Genomic DNA, 16,748 nt, shown 5'->3' on the forward strand with positions numbered 1-16,748 from the left:
TCACAAAATACAGTGACGATAAGTATACTATTCTTGAATAGACTTATTTATTTCTGCAACACTGTTAAATATTAAACATAAATGTACAGCTTACCGTCTATTAGGGGTGGGAATCTTATGGAACCTCACAATTTGATTAGATTATTGGGGTCACGATTCAATAAAAAATCGATTCATTATTTTTAATCAAATTACGATTCAATATATGCTTACATAAAAATACAATCGCTAGAAGACTGAATCACGATTCATATGTGAATAGATTTTTCCTCCATCTCTAGTACTTAGTGCTGAATGAAATGAAATGAGGTTACTAATGTGATTGCTTTATCTGTAAATTAAATTAATGCTTTTTCAATGACTGAATTCATTGAACTAAAAAGATTTTTTCAGGAATTCTTTGATTTGAATATTGTTTTGTTAATGCGTTGTGTACGTCTTAAATTTCAATCTTTATGGTCTTAAAATGTCTTAAATTTGACTTACTGAAACCTGCAGGAACCCTGTAATATCAAATATGATAAATTGAAATATAAATAAACACACTGATGAATAAATAATCTCCATGATAATATAAATACAAAATAATCTTAAATAACAATATATAGATTGTAAAAAATTATCGATCCCAAATGTATGCCCTATATTTTTAAGGTATTGCAATAGGACAGTAAGACAGTTGCACTCATCCATGCGGTAGCCTCGCCAAGGACCACATCAGTGAGTGAATAAAATGTTCTGTGCTGAGGATGTTGTCGTCAGTGCGTGGAGGAAATGTTCGTTTTCCTTTCTCTGGTAAGACGTACATGTACAGTAAGTGCTGTAGTTCTCTTTCCCCTTTAAGCCAATTCTAGTGTCCTTGTCCTGCTGTTCCTCGATGCCTCGATCCCTTTACAGCACAGAGCTGATTTCATCCTGGATCTGAGAGATGAGGATCTGGGACAGAACGATGCCGGCAATCTGGACAGAGGAACACAACCTGAGTTCAGACACCCTGAAGATCTTTTGAGAGACCTGCACCTGACCTGTCTGCAGCCGACACATTTATTAAAACACCTACTCTACACTGAGTCAGAACCCCTGCAGACAATTCCTTTATTTTGCATCCCAGAATAATACAGTGCTTGACTAATTTGTTCTTCGACAAAAAAAACACCAACCTGAATATAAATATTTTTTTATGAGCTATTACTACTCAGTGGTGTTTTCTATTGTGGGGGATGTGGGCAACAGTGGGAGATGAAGTACTGACGTTTCTACATCAAAGTTGGTGGCTGCTGTTCTGATGGGGTTCATGACTCATTTATTGACTTCCTTCTCCAAAGAACCCCGTTAGATGAAAAAGAGTGAGCTGTCAGTCTATCACTGGCTGATCTGAGAACACATTCTGTGTACAGGCATACATATATTCAAATGATGTCAACTTTAAAAACACTTGACATGGTGGCCTATGTACGGGGTTACCTGGGGCAAGGCCAGACCTAGGGCTAGGGCCCCGACCAGGAGCAGATGGGATTCGATCCACATGACGGCCCGGTCGGCACACCCCACTGGGTAGATGGACTTAGTGGCCTCTAGATAGCTCTGGGTCTGGACTCCAAAACCACACATCGTGTTGACTACGACCTGAGAGAGCAAGAGAAACATACACAATAGTGACCAAACTGCTAGGTTTATTCCATACCATAAACCCTATAACAGCTCTAGCAGTGTCCACATTGTTTGTGTAAAGCAACAACAACAAAAAAAACAATCCAAATGACCTTCACAACCCAAAATACTGCTTCACAAACAAGGCCTATTCAGGACACAGCTATTGATCTGCAATCTAGCTACAATATGTTGGTCTGATAACAAAACTCCTGATTTGTGCATCAGTTGAGTTAGGTTTGTACTGGTCATTAAAATGTTTGGGGTTCTACACTAATGGAAAGTTAATGACCTATTTTAATATTAAATATCCTGCTGATATTGCTGGTGTGCTAACATAGACATCGTTGGATCAACAGAATGTCTATGCATTTTGAAAGAATCAGAATCAGAATGGGATTTATTTGCCATGAAAGTTTGCACAGACAAGGAATTTGCTTTGGCAGGAAGGTGCATACAATAAACATATACCTAAAATTTTAATATGTGGACTATCTATACTAAGGGTACATAAACTAGCAGTACTAAGTGGGATTAGAATAGAATTACATATACAATAAAATAAAATATAAGTTGCCGTAAATTACAATATAAAAATACAAAAATACAAATATTACAAAAAATACAAATGTACAAGATACCATTTTGTAATGCAGTGCAAAAAGCAGTGTGTTTTAAGCAAGAAGTCATTAGAGTCAGTGTGGTCCCTTGGCCTTGTTGAAGAGGCCAACAGCGGAAGGGAAGAAACTGTTTTTGAAAGGTGGTTTGAATCCTGCAAACGCTGTTAAGTGTGTGTGTCTGCGTGTGTGATCAGGCTACCTCGCCTGGAATCGGAGCACAGCAGGAATAAGGGACTCCACAGCGTTCAGAGCTGGGGTTTCCCAACGTGCAGTTAAAGTACAGGTTCCACGACCAGTCCGTATAATTGTTCCATCCACAGCACTTAAACTGAGAGAGATGGAGACAGAAGAGAGAAAGAGTGTGTAGGAGACAGAGAAAGAGAGAGAGACAGGAGGTATATTTAGTAACATGGTCTGGTACATTCTCTGTCTCAAGAGACGCCATTCTCAGTGTGCCAGTATGTGCAGACGGGAGAAACACAGGGGGGGGGGGGGTGGGGGGGGGGGGTGGTACTCATGTGGTCTGTGTGGAAAACCCTGCTATAGTTTGATCACACGTGCCCAAACACCAGAGATGGCAAAAGTACACACATCCTTCTCTCAAGTAGAAGCACAGACACGCGTGTTTAAAAACACTGGTCGAAGTACCGACAACACTCATTCAAAGTAAAGAAGTACGGGTCCTGATCTATACTTAAGTAATAAGTGTGTGTGTGTGTGTAGTGGGGGTTACCTCCTTCTGTATGTAGTCCATGAGGTTCTGTAAATCCAGGTCGTCCCTATAGTGAACTATAGCTTTCTTCACAAACTTCCCCAGAGCGTCGCGTGTCTGGAGGAACAGAGAGTGACATGACGAAGGAATACAGATGAACCTCACAGTTGGCCTTGTGTGTAAAGCAGCACGTGTGTATGCAAACTTTGACTTCTTTGCATATGTGAGCAGCCCAAAAGAGTTGTGTTAAGAAACTGCCTTGACGGCCTCGGCAGGAAGTCCTAATGTGGAATGATGGGTGTAATAAGGCCTGCTTTACAGTGTTAATGAGGCCCCTACCCCTCCACCACTCACCCCTCTCCCCCAGGACACCCCCCCTCCCCTCCTCCCTGTGTTCCCCTGCTGCCTCACACACACCAGCCCGCATGCCTGTGCACTTCCCTATGTCATTAGCAGCAAACCTCCATGCAGGGATCTTTTGAAATGGAACATTTGGTTACACTTTGAAGTGGCAGAGCGTTTGAATCATTTAGCAGTGAAGGATGCTAGCAGCAACGCTAAACTGGCCTGTTTAGCAGCAGGGATAAAAGAAACAGAGAGGGAGAAAGAGAGAGAGAGAGGTCTGACTGTGTGTCTGGTGTAGAGGGACAGCATGGGGTGAGAGGCACTAGAGTGGCACAACAGGGGTCAGCTGCACCCCAAAACGTCAAGGATATAAGGAGCTTAAATGTGTTTTCGGTTCTATAACATCAGAAAAAAGAAAACCAGCCAACAGACCTCAATCCGCAGGTAGAAAGTACTCTCAGACTACAGGACTGACGTGAGCCAGCAAACATCCCCAAACCAGTCACAAACACAAGCACCAGTCAGTCAAGCACCAGTCAGTCAAGCACCATTCAGTCAAGCACCAGTCGGTCAAGCACAATTCAAAAGACTAATGGGAAATAAAGTTGATGAACAGAAAATCAAGATACCTGCAGTACCTGGTCAGAATAGAAGAAGCCAAGCACTGCAATGGCCAGCTGCGTAAGGAAGACTAGGGTCAAGCTGAAGGAGAACTGGAGAAGAAGATGGCAGACAGTACAGTGGTACTTTGCTTCATTGTGTCAATGCTTGGCAGAAAGAGATTAGAGAGACAGTGTTTACAGTGATGAAGAAGCAAGTCTTACGGTCTTGAGGAGGCGAATGTTTTCTCTCAGGGCCCCTATGCAGCCACAGAAGGTGATGAAGAACATGACCACCCCCACCACAATTAGGATGACCGCCGGGTCGATCAGGAACGTGTCCCGGACTGTGTCTGGAACACAATACCATTAATAACACAACCATGTCAGGGACGTGAGACACAAACACTGTCAACTTAGTAGCCAATCATTTTCCTTTCCAATCACATCAATCAGAATCTACCCCTCCTCCAGCCCATCCTCTTAACCATTATCCACCACTACAATTGTATGGAATAGCAAGTGTTAGGCATAAAACTGAGATGGTCAAACCCACTAAATAATTAAACCAAAAAAGTCAATTCTTAGGGTCAAGTTTGGATCTTATTTCTTTGAGGGTACAGTTTACAATACATGCTTTGGACGATTCTAGAGGCAAAAGGTCATACCTTACCTGTTGCTTTCTGAACTTTGGCATAAACCCCAATGGCAACTATCAGCAAGGAAAAGACCTGGAGGAAACAGACACATCAGTTCCACTCCAGACCCAAAGTACCACAACATGAACACAGCTAGGGCAGAGCACCAGCCTGGTAGTCACATGGGGGTGTGTGGGTGTCGGAGCGTTCTACTTGGCAGATCAATACATTGACTTGGGATATTGTTATTGTTGCAGTCAGTTCAGAAGGCTGGAGGCTGTCTGCTCAAGTCTTACAAGATTCAACACTCCTCGCTCCAGTTTCGAAGAGTATTCAGTAGTTTTGTCTGATGTGTTCTAAGACTTCTGTTAGGGGGTTTCTTACTGATAAAACTCATCTCAGTTGTACAGAGCTGTCCTTGCGGGAGGACATCTAGCTACAGGGCACATAAAGGATGAGGGAGGGAGGGAGGGAGGGAGGGAGGGAGGGAGGGAGGGAGGGAGGGAAGGAAGGAAAGAAAGAAGGAACGAAGGAGAGAGCGAGAGACTCATAATTGATGTCATAGTCAGAAAAGAGTTAAGAAACGACTATCCATTATTTTGTCCTATAAGTGGGAAGTGTAAAAGAAGTGCTGATTATACAGATGTCTACCAGTTAATGGCAGAATGAATTCTGTGAAGTAGTTATGTGAAATCATGCAGATTGCATTGTCAAGATGCATTTTCTAACACCCTTGTTTGTCTCACCTTGGATGTTCTTCTGCATGGATTGTCTTTTGTCTTCCACTCCTGATCATGATGGCTGCACAAGGTTTGTTCTGCTGTGTTCATTTATGTACATTACGGTGAGAGTTCTTTTGGGTTCTAATATTAGTTGGATATTTGTGTGCGTCACTGAAACACTTCTTTGTATTAGAATAGCATCTACCCACACAGAAACACCAGCCACAGAACAGCTCTCACTCAGCGATACATAGTGGACTGTACAGCGTGCTGTTTTTATTAGGAAGAAATAGGTTTTCTTAATCAATAACTTGAAATGGTAACCAAACTGGGTTGGCCCAGTTGACTACACAACAGCAGGTTTCATGGTCCTTGTGTAAACAATTAGCTGTACAAAGCATCCAGTCATCAATGACGTACCAGGCTGGTTAACCACCAACTGTCGCATGTTCCCACACACACACAGTTCCTGATCTAGTGGGGGGCTGGACAAAGGAGCGCAGGATTAGGCATACCATGTTGAGCTCAGGGTTTGTCTCTGGTAAACACACACAGAGCAGCCATGACTGTCTGCTGCTGCTCGCCAGGACGCTTTAGAGAGTCTCCTTCAATCCTAACACACATCGCCTTCAGTATTGACAACTCTCTAAATCCAAACACACAGTATATGGCCAGTTTCCGCCGGCCTGAGAAGGACCTATCCCTTTGAATAAAGGAGCAACTGGGATAGGGCTGCGTCGGTGAGTGAGCGTGTGTGTGTTTTCTCCGCGTTGTCATTGTCTTCCTGCTCCTGCAGCGGGGTCACACAGCCACAACGCAGGTCCGAGCGAGGCCCGTTTCTCACAAACACAGCCACGTGTCCTGTCTATTCAGCACCCTCGTGCCTCCACTCACAGTAATCAGCCCTTTAAACCTCCCCATAGAGCACCACAACACTGCATGGGAGACGTGGAACAATGTGTCCATGCAGACGTTATCCATAGTCAACCAACTTGCCCTGGATTTATTGGCTTCTACAGTGTTGTTTAGGTTTAACCATCCAGAATATTCTGGATGATATAAATATATAGGGATAGATTAGGTTTAATGGACTAGATTAATGGCTGGAGATCCATTTAAAGCACAGTTGAGGACATAATTTTTGGAGCAATTTGGTGGGATTGAGGTTTTACTGGTATTGATTATAGAAAGATACGTTTTAAGCCCCAACACACTACTCTGAGACCGTAACAGTTTACAGTAATAGGAGAATAGCAAACATTTTCAGATCAAATTACTGTGCTCTACTATTGATGTTAACCTATTAACATGATGTGGAACATGTTGATCATTTCAGCAACTGTGAATCACTTGCACTCCACGCAAATATGACACTGTATATGTGGTGTGAAATTGATTTAAAGCTCAAAATATAACTTAATAAATATTCCTAACTGAATAAGACTTTCAGAGAAAATCCATCTCCAGTGTGATGATTATCAGTGGGTTTTAAGGAGTTTGGCAAGGTTTTCTACATGAAATCTCACTGTGATGTGACAAGAGACATTGGATACTGTTATCCTTTTGTTCTCCACTGCTGTGCACATAACAGGGCTTTAGTTACCTTGAGATCGTCAACATACCTATACTCATTTAATTGTCGGAAATCAAGAGTTATACTTATAAAAAAAACTCCTGCATGGTGCAGTCCTGCTGGCAGTGTTTAGTCAGGTGGTCAGATTGTGCTCTTACCCAGAAGAGGAAGCTGAAGAAGAACAGGAAGTATCTTATCCATGGGTTGATAAAGGAGAACGTCTCCGCTCGGTTCAAGGTCAGCTTCCTGTCCATGGTTACCCTGGAGCAGTTTCCCTGTCAGCTCCTGAACACAGGGTCAAAACAACCCAGAGATCGAGACACACCCCAGGGATATCTGACCACTGGCAGAATCAGCTGCTAGAGAGAACGAGGGGTAACAGAGAGAGGGGGTGTGGGTAGCAGAGGGTTGCTGCCCTAAAAAGGGGAGGGTTAGCTGTGACGCTGTCCCAGCTATGCTGGTAGGACCCAGAACTGTCCTGCCAGAACATGAATCAGGTTACACAACACCTCCCCCTGGCCCCACGCTGCTGAAAGCCCTGGAGCCTCCAGAGGATTGTCTGTTCTTCTCTCTCACCCCCCAACTCTGCCCCGGTGGAACGCCAGATAAAAAGGAGAAAAAGATATAATGAGATCAATATGTCCTACCTTTTCTCCCAGAAGACTGCATAGAGGACTGCTTGCCTTTAGTATTGATCTGCATCCACGTGCATGACGACCTCTCAATCAATGACATTGATCTCTAGTGCACCTTTTTCATTCAAAGGGATTTTATAGACTTTAGAAAAGCATGGGTGTTTGGAAGAGTCTTAAAGCACAGATTTTTGTGAGAAAGCCAAATATATACAGTAAACAACAGAACATAACCTTTTTAATGACTATTCTCTGCTATTGACAGAAAGAAAAAGACTGTCTGGCATTCAACGGTTAAGATATTGACTTTTTTCATTGTATGTCTGGGATAAGTGATAACAGCTATGTGATTTCACAAAACTGTACTTCGACATAGAGAAAAGACTGTTTTCTGAACAATATAAAAATAATCTAAAGGATAAACTTGACATGGGTTAGTAAAATCCTTAAGCATTTGAGAAAGCAAAGTACTGAAAAATATAAATCTATTATTTTTAATCACTATGTCAGTACATGGACAGTACTGTCAGTACATATACAATTTTTACAAAAGAATATCTGTGCAACTGATTAAATACAGCTATTTTCCATAGAAGGAACCATTTCTCTGATCTCCATGGACCCTACTGGGAAATATGTCTCTTTGCTGTTTTGCCAAAATATTTATGAAAACCTGATATATTCAGCTCTGATTAATATCTAAACACCAGCACATAGTTAGCAATGCCAAGAAAGAAAGAGAATACATTCCAACAGCATCCATGCAAACATGAAAAGCAAATAGCAAACATGTGGCTTTGTGACACACTTTCCTTTATTTAAAAAATAGTAGGATTTTAAAGAATGAAATGTAGTGCACCACCTAATATAGATATTCAGAGTGCTTGTACATGTAGCAAAAAACTCCACAGGACAAGGCTGGCCAGTGGGAGATAAACTCTGCCACCCGCCATGACATAACAGCAAACACACCATTCAGAGAGAACGTTTCCACAGCTCAAGGATTAGGAGATTATAAAAAAATATCATGTCAAAGGTGGTAGAAATGAGCTGCAACTTTCCAGATCCTCCTCACAGCGAACATACCCCACCCCCTCCATTTTCTTCTGGCAGTACGTTAATGTCTGAGCCGGACAATGTGTACGCTCATTCACACTCCATGGAACTGTATCAAATGTATGTCTTACAAGCTGCAACATTGTCAGTTAAAAGTGTGAGTACAGTACTAACAAAAAACACATTGACAATTATTAATAATTACACTGCTCTTGAATTCAAAAGTACAAATGCAAACAACTCTATCAAAAGGAAAAGAAAAAGAGGATGAATAAAATAACAACACATATTACTAGAGCCACAAGTCACATCCAGGTCTTAGAAATGACTTCCAGAGCTGTACAGCATGTCACTTTTTTTTAGCAAAGTGACATGAAACCCTGCTTTGATACTGAACTCCATTCATGGGCAGAGAATTCCAGTCGGTACACATACATAAATGACAATATGGTGTCCTCTGGCATGTGTACAACTGCAGAACATGTCAGTTGTAAATGTGTATATTTACATCCTGGGCTGGCAAGTATGGGATGGACACCACTGTGTTAGAATGTCCTTCAGTATAACCTGACTGCGTATACAGAGGACAGGATGTGCTTTTGCACCAGCAGCAGAGACACTGCAGTCAGAGCACATCTTAATGTACACAATGGGTTCATATGGAAGCAACACAAAAAAAATCTGTCAGCTGTCTTGGTGTTCTTCAACCCTGCTCAGTTTTCTGTTGTCTCAATCCAAATGGGACTTTAGACACCTGGGGCGACATTAAGACAGAAAGGTGCTTGCACATGGAACAGGAAATGAAACAGGAGAGATTCCAACTCAAAGTTTCTCTGTGACATCACCTCTGTATCTGCATGTCTAATAATCCCAAACAAACACGTTCATGATATTGATCTCAAAAGGAGCTGCAGACTTCAACTTCAGTCACAAAATGAATAAATGGGAGAAAAAACATGATAAACTGCATATTGTATAAAAACAGACAAAACAATGACAACAAAATGTACAAAATGAACAACAACATTAAAACACTTCAGTTAAAGTGACAGGCCGTGGCCCTGCTATACACGAAAAAACAACATGGATGCCTTTGATAAAAACACATCAATGGGAGAGCAAGAGAGAAAAAGACTACTGGATTCCTTCTGAAGAACAGAACAATGTTCTCACTCGTCGGTTCAGAGAGGACAGTGTCAGCTGTAGGAAGGACAGATTCCGTTTTGGATCAAAAGAACCCTGAAGTCTGATGTATCAATATTGTAAAAGCTTCCCCCCCCCCCCCCCCCTTCAATTTTTTATTTTATTTTTTGTATCATCTCGCTGAAGACTATAACACAGTGAGGCTCTGCTTTCATCCCATTGTGCATCAGGAGACAACTTCAAACCATCTCGCATCAGACTTTCAAAACACAAGTGTTCTCCTTCCTCCACAGAACTCCTTCCTGTGTATGTAAGTGTGTGATCTCATGTACAGTCATGTCTATGGGAGTGGTGGAACTACCCCTTCCTTCACATCTAACCTGCAAAGCTCCAGGGAGGATAAGGGAAACGAGAATGTGTACATGTGCAATCCATGAACACACAAATACAAGGGATTTCTCCATGTTGCCTGGTGCTAGTGTTTGTACAGGCAACCCGGCAGTCAGGCCCAGAGGGAATCTGACCACTCATGCCTGTACTTTACATCAACAACTGTCATGTTCACCTGTGTGTGTGTGTGTGTGTGTGTCTGTGTGTGAACAGTGGGGCATAGTGAATCACAGGCAGGCAGGCAGGCAGATGATTACAGCCTTTGGTCGTACTTCCCTTCTTTGCGGAAACAATCCGACTAAAAATGTAGATGTTCACCGCCGCATTCTGATGTGTAGGACTCCCAAGTGTTCTGAAGCAACATGGCTCTCGGCCTCCTCCGCACCTCACTTCTAATGTAGCAGCACTGCAGTGTCAAGAGCTCTCATCCTGTCTGCATTCTCCCTGCTTTCCAGAAGGACTTGTAGAACTCGCACACCTCTGGTCCCCATTACAATTCAACTCTTTCATTTCTGTATGATCATGAATAACCAAAACTCTAGTTCAGCTTGCCTCCTCTCTTTTTGATGGTAACACACACACACACACACACACACCTACACACAGTCACACACACAGTCACACTGTTTGAATGCAAACTGCCTCAGCACTCATCTCTCCAGATTCCAGCCTCCTGTGCCATTACTGCTTAAAGAGAATCAGACGTCTTGTATTCTACGGGGCGGATTCAAAACAGAGCGGGTAAATACAGCTGTGATGTAACGTATGTTCCACTCCCTGCCTGGGATTGGGCTTTGCCTTTGCTCCCCCCTCCCACAACCCTCCGTTTGTCAAGCTCTCCGCCACCTCTACCCGTCCCTTTCCAGGAGCAACATCCTAGAGCTAGACTAGACTAGAGCTACAGCCTGTCTGTAGTCAAACAGGAATGTCAGTGAGATGACAACTGTGAGCAGTGTTTGCCCCCCAAAAAAGAGGAAAAATGCATAAGAGGGGAAAGGGGATCTAAATAAATCTCTCTGGATGTGAAACATCCATCTCCCGCGATCAATGGAGCCCCCTGACATCTGAGACATACCGCGTCTTTCCCCTCTCTCTCTTCTCTTCTCGAACTCCGTCTTCCTCTCCAGTTCCTCTTTCTCTCTCTCTCTCTGTGGGCTAACATGTCTGCTCAGCTAAAGTGTGATCTAAAACACTCCAATACTCCACCCCTCCCTCTCCTCCTCTCTCCTCTGAGAGCTGGGGGAGCTGTTAGAATCCCAGCCTGATGGGAACCAGCTAAACGCTCCAGTCTTCCTTTCTTGTGTACCATTCACAAATCTTGGGAGGGAACCAAACTAGCAGTTGACATGGTAGGTGATAATGATAAGACTACTGTTTGCAAGTTAGTATGGGTTTGTGTCTGTCTGTGTGTGCGTGTGTGTGAGTGTGTTTGTGTGTGGATATGAAACCTTTTTTCTTTCATTGTGGTTGACTCCACCGTAAACACACACACACACACCTGTGCTATTTCCTGTCCCCTCTCCAAGGATCAGGAACAAGAATCAACTCATCAACATGTCCATTCCACGGGATACAACAACACCAACATTTAGAAAAGAAAACTGGAACAAAAGAAGAATGATATGGCATCCCAAAACAAAAGTCATTTCAAAGAGCAGAACACTAGCATGCTATGGTGAATCCTTTCATCAAGGAGAAGGGGAACAGGAAGTTAATGTTAGTATGAAACATGACCGAGCCTGCATTACATCTGTAGGGTGGTAGGAGTCCAATCTTCTCATTGCCTCACAGCTGAGGGGAGGTCTTGGGGGAGAGGGGGGGAAGGAGGGGGCGCGGGGTGGCATTAGTAAAGACTCCAGGCTCATCACAATCCTTCCTTTCTGAAAACGGTTAGTTCAAGCCAAAACACAGAGATGACGTAGAGAGGAGAATCTTCCTGCCTTTGGTAGAAGCCCCTCATTTTCCAGTTCCTGGTTGTCTTTGGCAAATGAGAGGTGAACGGAGAGGGCAGGGGAGAGGGGGGCGAGGCTGGTGTCTGTACAGGGACAACAGGGAGGCTGGTAGGGGGTTACAAGGGGAGGAAAGCAGGGGCTGTCATCCAGAGTTTATCCCATGGGGCAGTGGGGCTCCTCTTCTTCATGTGTGTGTGTGTGTGTGTGGGCGCGCGTGTTTGTGTGCGTGTGACCATTCACCGCTAAGCATCATACTTCTTCCCCGTTCTGTGGATCTGATGGAACAGCGTCATGGAGAAGGCCATTCCCAGGAGCTGGAGGTGAGAGAGACACATTAGGATTTCTGTCAAACCTGTGTGTGTGTGTGCATGTGTGTGTGTGTTAGGTTGTTGCTTATGTAGCTGTTGGGTGATTTTAACAGTACTTGTATAGTGTAGCGCCACATTTTTTTTGATCCCACCTACAATTGTACACAGTAGGTTTTTAAACACAAGCTGCTTTCCTATCTCACTGACGGAGTGATGTGATACACCAGAACATTCGCAGTGAAAAAAATGTCTGCTCCTGTTGTCTGCTCCTGCTCTCTGCTCCTGCTGTCTGCTCCTGTTGTCTACTCCTGCTGTCTACTCCTGCTTTCTGCTCCTGCTGTCTACTCCTGCTGTCTACTCCTGCTGTCTGCTCCTGTTGTCTACTCCTGCTGTCTACTCCTGCTGTCTACTCCTGCTCTCTGCTCCTGCTGTCTACTCCTGCTCTCTGCTCCTGCTGTGTACTCCTGCTGTTTACTCCATATCTCACTGTGTATGTCAGACTCGCCTCCCAATACAAATATAGTCAGACCATCAGAGACAGTGATAGGAAGATAAACACAGAGAGAAATCGACAGAGAAAAAGATAGAGATGCCGAAACTGTTCATGTCAAAAATTAAAACCTGAGACTGTTCAACTGGTTTAACTGCTCGGAATAAGTACAATTAATTGGATCTTGAGTGACAGTAATTTAGATACTAACTGAGCCCTGCCTGGTGAGTGTGTGTTCATTTCATACATGGGTTATGAAGTCATGGGGCAGAAAAAATATGAGAGCGAAACAGGGAGATAAAACGTATATCAGTGCCTGATGTGTGTACTGTGTGTGTGTGTTTGTGTGTGTTTGTGTAGGCTGGGCAGAGTGCCAGGTATCTTTGATGCTTTCAGACAGGAGCAGGGTGCAGCAGACAGAGGCTTCACTATTTCCTGACGTGTGGGTGTCTCTCCTCCTACCCAGGATGCTCCTCATTACCAGCTTGGCTTCTCCTAGAAGGAACACGCACACAGTGAGGGGCGACCTACCTGCACTACCAGGATGCACATGCCAATGGTTCCCAGAAGGTGCTTGTTGTCATCCAGCCACTCCTCCACCTTCTCATAGCAGCCCTGTGGACACAAGAGAACCACAGGGGGTGAGTGAGGCAAGACAACAGCACCATGTGTCAAAACAGGAAGAAAGTGGACTTACTTGGCGATGGAAGGGAGGACCGGGGGGGGGGGGGGGGGGGAAGGGGAGCTGGTGGAGGGAGGACAGAGGATAAAGGGAGGATGGGGGGGGGGAAATGGAGCTGAAAGAACAAGGTGCTATATTGATAGATATGGATTGCTGTTTAACCTCCGGGCAGGGGAAGCACTTTAGTGCGATCCGTTTCTCAATTGAGTCGAGAGAACATGGGATATTTCTCACAGAGAAGAGGATCTTCTCCAGCAACCCGCCACTTGGTGTCTGTGTCTGAGCCACATGGCTGGATAAAGCTAGCTGGAGAGTTCATCTGCAGGTCAGCGGAATCTCACACAAGGAGGGTGGATGTCTGTGACAGACTGTGTCCATGCTGGGGCATGTATTTGGGACGTTATCAGTTCACTCCTGCTGGCTTGATTACACACTAGGTTTTAGAACTACAAACCCCAATAGGATGCTCTCGTACTTTTAATTACTTAATAAGGATAAAATGACATATTATTCGTATTATTATTATTATCCATATTATTATGGTTGGCTGGTTGACAAATAAATAACACTTGGGAGAGTATAAAGAGATTGGACATGTAGTGCAGGGGATTCTGGGAGGTCTGGGGAAAAAGATTATGTCTGTTGTATGCATAACGAGATCAGCAATTCAAATGGTGACCAATATGTAAAGTAAGAAGCTTAGGGGCAAAAAAGACAATCCTTCAAAACATACCCACTCCCATCCTCAGACACTGCCGAGGGAACTACTCCAAATGTATTTACACGATTTCTATCCCCTTGGAACACAATCCACTTATGCTGGAACACTGTGACTCTCTAACTCTCTAACTTCTGCATATACAAAACACTGGATTTCTCTCTTCAAAAAAATGCCTTGCGTTAGCCCAGGTGTCATGGTAGTCTGGTGCACTGCTGTCCCATCTTCCATGACCGTCCTGTCCCCAGGCCTCTGGTCGTCACTCCCCTGGAGCCCAGCCATGCCCTGCAGTGTCCTCCAGAGTCCCACTCCCTATGGCCCTGCCATCCCTAACTCATTCAACCCGGTGAACCCACTCATCCTAGCCAGTGCCCTCCAGTGACTGACCCTATTCCAGAACATGTTGGTGGAGTTGCGTCCACACTCCTGGTAGTGTTCTTGGCAGCAGCGGTCAGGAACCACCTTCTCCTTCAGGGCCTCATGCCAGTCAGTGAACCCTATGACCCCGCAGCACTTCCACTGTGGACACACACACACACAGTTTAAGGTTAAAACGTCTGTCCAAAGACAACTCTAAAAACATAATGCCTCAGTAAAGTGCTGCAATTATAGAAACTATAACTCGGTAGCACAGCACATTGTCTTAGAGAATTTGGAAGTCAACTTTTAGTGTCCCATTAAGACGTGCATGAGACAGCTTTGGAGAACGACGTGTAATTATAGTAAGTGTGTACCCCCCCCCCCCCCCCCCCCCGAGACTATCCTGTGTCTTTCTAACGCCGGCATCTAACAAATACTGTGTTCTTTCCCAAGTGACCTGGCAGAGTGGTGTTAAGTGTTGCTCTCTTACCTCAGCCTGGATGATGTTCCAGGCATTCCTCAGGCCAACATTGTTGTCTGTGTTGTACAGAGCCAGCCCATCCTTCAAGTCCTGCTTAGCGTTCTCACTGACCTGAAGGGGGAGCGAGAGAGAAAGGAGATGGAAACGGAGAGCGATGGAGAGAAAGAGAAAAAGAGTGTCAACCTCAGAAAAAGGCACATTCAAGTAAGGCATCCGAGTCAGCGCCATGCAACTTTTTGCTTAGAAGGTTACTGCATAGCTCCTTCTTCCACGGCTCCAGCATGATCTCATCCCATCGCCATGGCCCCTGGACTAGTCAGCTATCAATTTCCCTCATCTGCACCCGTACCATATGATCATCTACGATCAGCGACAATTATGTCTGACAGAGATAAATATTTCACGAGACGTGTTAATGAGATAGAGAATCCTGAGGCCCTTCGGGCCCTGGAGCTGTCAGAGGGATGGAAGGAGCAGGTAATTATATTGGGGGAAATTACACTGCGAGATCGCAAGTCCTAAAGGAGATACAAAGGATTATTCCAGAAGCCAAGGAAGGGAGGAATGCAATTTATTTCATATTGAAATCTTAAGCGGTGGCTAAGCAGTGTGGTGGGGGCAGGGCTTCTCTCACAATGGCAGGGCTGCAGGAAGCAGATACTGCGGGAGGAGATGAAGCTCCGCCATGCTCCTCTCTGATCTCAGCCCTGACATGACGAGGGAGAGGAGACCGAGGCTCAGCTGAACACCGCTCAGCACTGTTATTAGGCTGCTCACACTGAGGCAGCGGGGGGGGGGGGGGGGGGATTACAGGGAAGCTATGGGTGTCAGAGAATAACAACACAGAGTCTTCTGTTCCAGAGGAAAGATGTCAAAGTGCTTCAGTGAAAGTGGAATGTGTCTGTGTGTTGAGGGGTAGCTGTGTTGTGGTAAACATAGCAATGATAACGTACAGAACAACATGAAGCATGAAAAAAGGCAATGGTCGTGATTCAACATAATTTGTTTTGTTGATTGAGTATAATTATTATCTTATCAAATATAATTGTTATAAATGTATCATCAGGCACACCTTACCAATATAAATTGACAATCTATAATCTTTAATATAATTACCAGTCAGATCTTTTCTCCCCCCTCACTGCAAAATAGGCTTCCTGTCTTTCTGTGTCTCTCTCTCTTTTTGTGTATGGTAGCTATAATTGCAGGCAAAAGAGCAAGATAAAGAGGAGCATCAATCTCTTTCCTGTTTTTATATTTCTCTCTCTCTCTTTCTCTCTCTCTCTTTCTCTCTCACTCTTTATCTTTCTCTCTTTCTCTCTCACTCTTTCTCTCTCTATCTCTCTCTCACTCTTTATGTCTCTCTCTGACTGTCTATCTGTCGCTAATTTCTATAGCTGGTTCTGTTTCAGGTTCTTCTATAGTTGTTTTGATTTCAAACACTTAGCTGTAGTCCAATCACTCCTGTGTAGCCGGCTCTATATTTACTGTGCACAGGACAGGTTTGAGATGCAGCGTAATGATCCAGATTTACCACGAACAAGCGTGAAGACAAACAGCTGAGGGGTTAGAAAAACGTCTTGATCACCAACAACCATGACCCATTTTCTCCTTCCAGAAAGAACAGTTACAACGGGTTATATTGTCGAGTTAGCCTATTTTCTAACTCCAGGGTTG

General features: G+C 44.1%; 2 protein-coding genes across 3 annotated transcripts in view; both read right to left on the reverse strand.

Moving 5' to 3' along the window:
- Positions 1-25: 25 nt before the first annotated feature.
- On the reverse strand, positions 26-7,236 carry tspan33b (tetraspanin 33b). 2 transcript variants are annotated; one of them, XM_062462299.1, is made up of 9 exons: positions 7,018-7,220; positions 5,311-5,384; positions 4,600-4,657; positions 4,152-4,279; positions 3,966-4,040; positions 3,004-3,099; positions 2,470-2,598; positions 1,465-1,626; positions 26-960 (listed from the first exon to the last, which is right to left on the reverse strand). In XM_062462299.1, exons 1-9 carry the CDS (start codon positions 7,058-7,060, stop codon positions 892-894), a joined length of 834 nt encoding a protein of 277 aa, XP_062318283.1. In that variant the 5' UTR covers positions 7,061-7,220; the 3' UTR covers positions 26-891. The 2 variants fall into 2 exon arrangements, with proteins under 2 accessions (XP_062318283.1, XP_062318284.1); XM_062462300.1 differs by lacking the exon at positions 5,311-5,384 and having other exon boundaries at positions 7,018-7,236.
- Positions 7,237-8,283: 1,047 nt separating this feature from the next.
- tspan9a (tetraspanin 9a) overlaps positions 8,284-16,748 on the reverse strand; it is a 54,126-nt gene continuing 45,661 nt past the window's right edge. Inside the window, 4 exon segments of the mRNA XM_062462297.1 lie at positions 8,284-12,346; positions 13,362-13,445; positions 14,618-14,749; positions 15,081-15,182. Coding sequence (XP_062318281.1) covers positions 12,275-12,346; positions 13,362-13,445; positions 14,618-14,749; positions 15,081-15,182 — 390 coding nt within the window. The 3' untranslated portion in view covers positions 8,284-12,274.

Source organism: Osmerus eperlanus, chromosome 5 (assembly GCF_963692335.1).
Source record: "Osmerus eperlanus chromosome 5, fOsmEpe2.1, whole genome shotgun sequence".
Classification (NCBI taxonomy): domain Eukaryota; kingdom Metazoa; phylum Chordata; class Actinopteri; order Osmeriformes; family Osmeridae; genus Osmerus; species Osmerus eperlanus.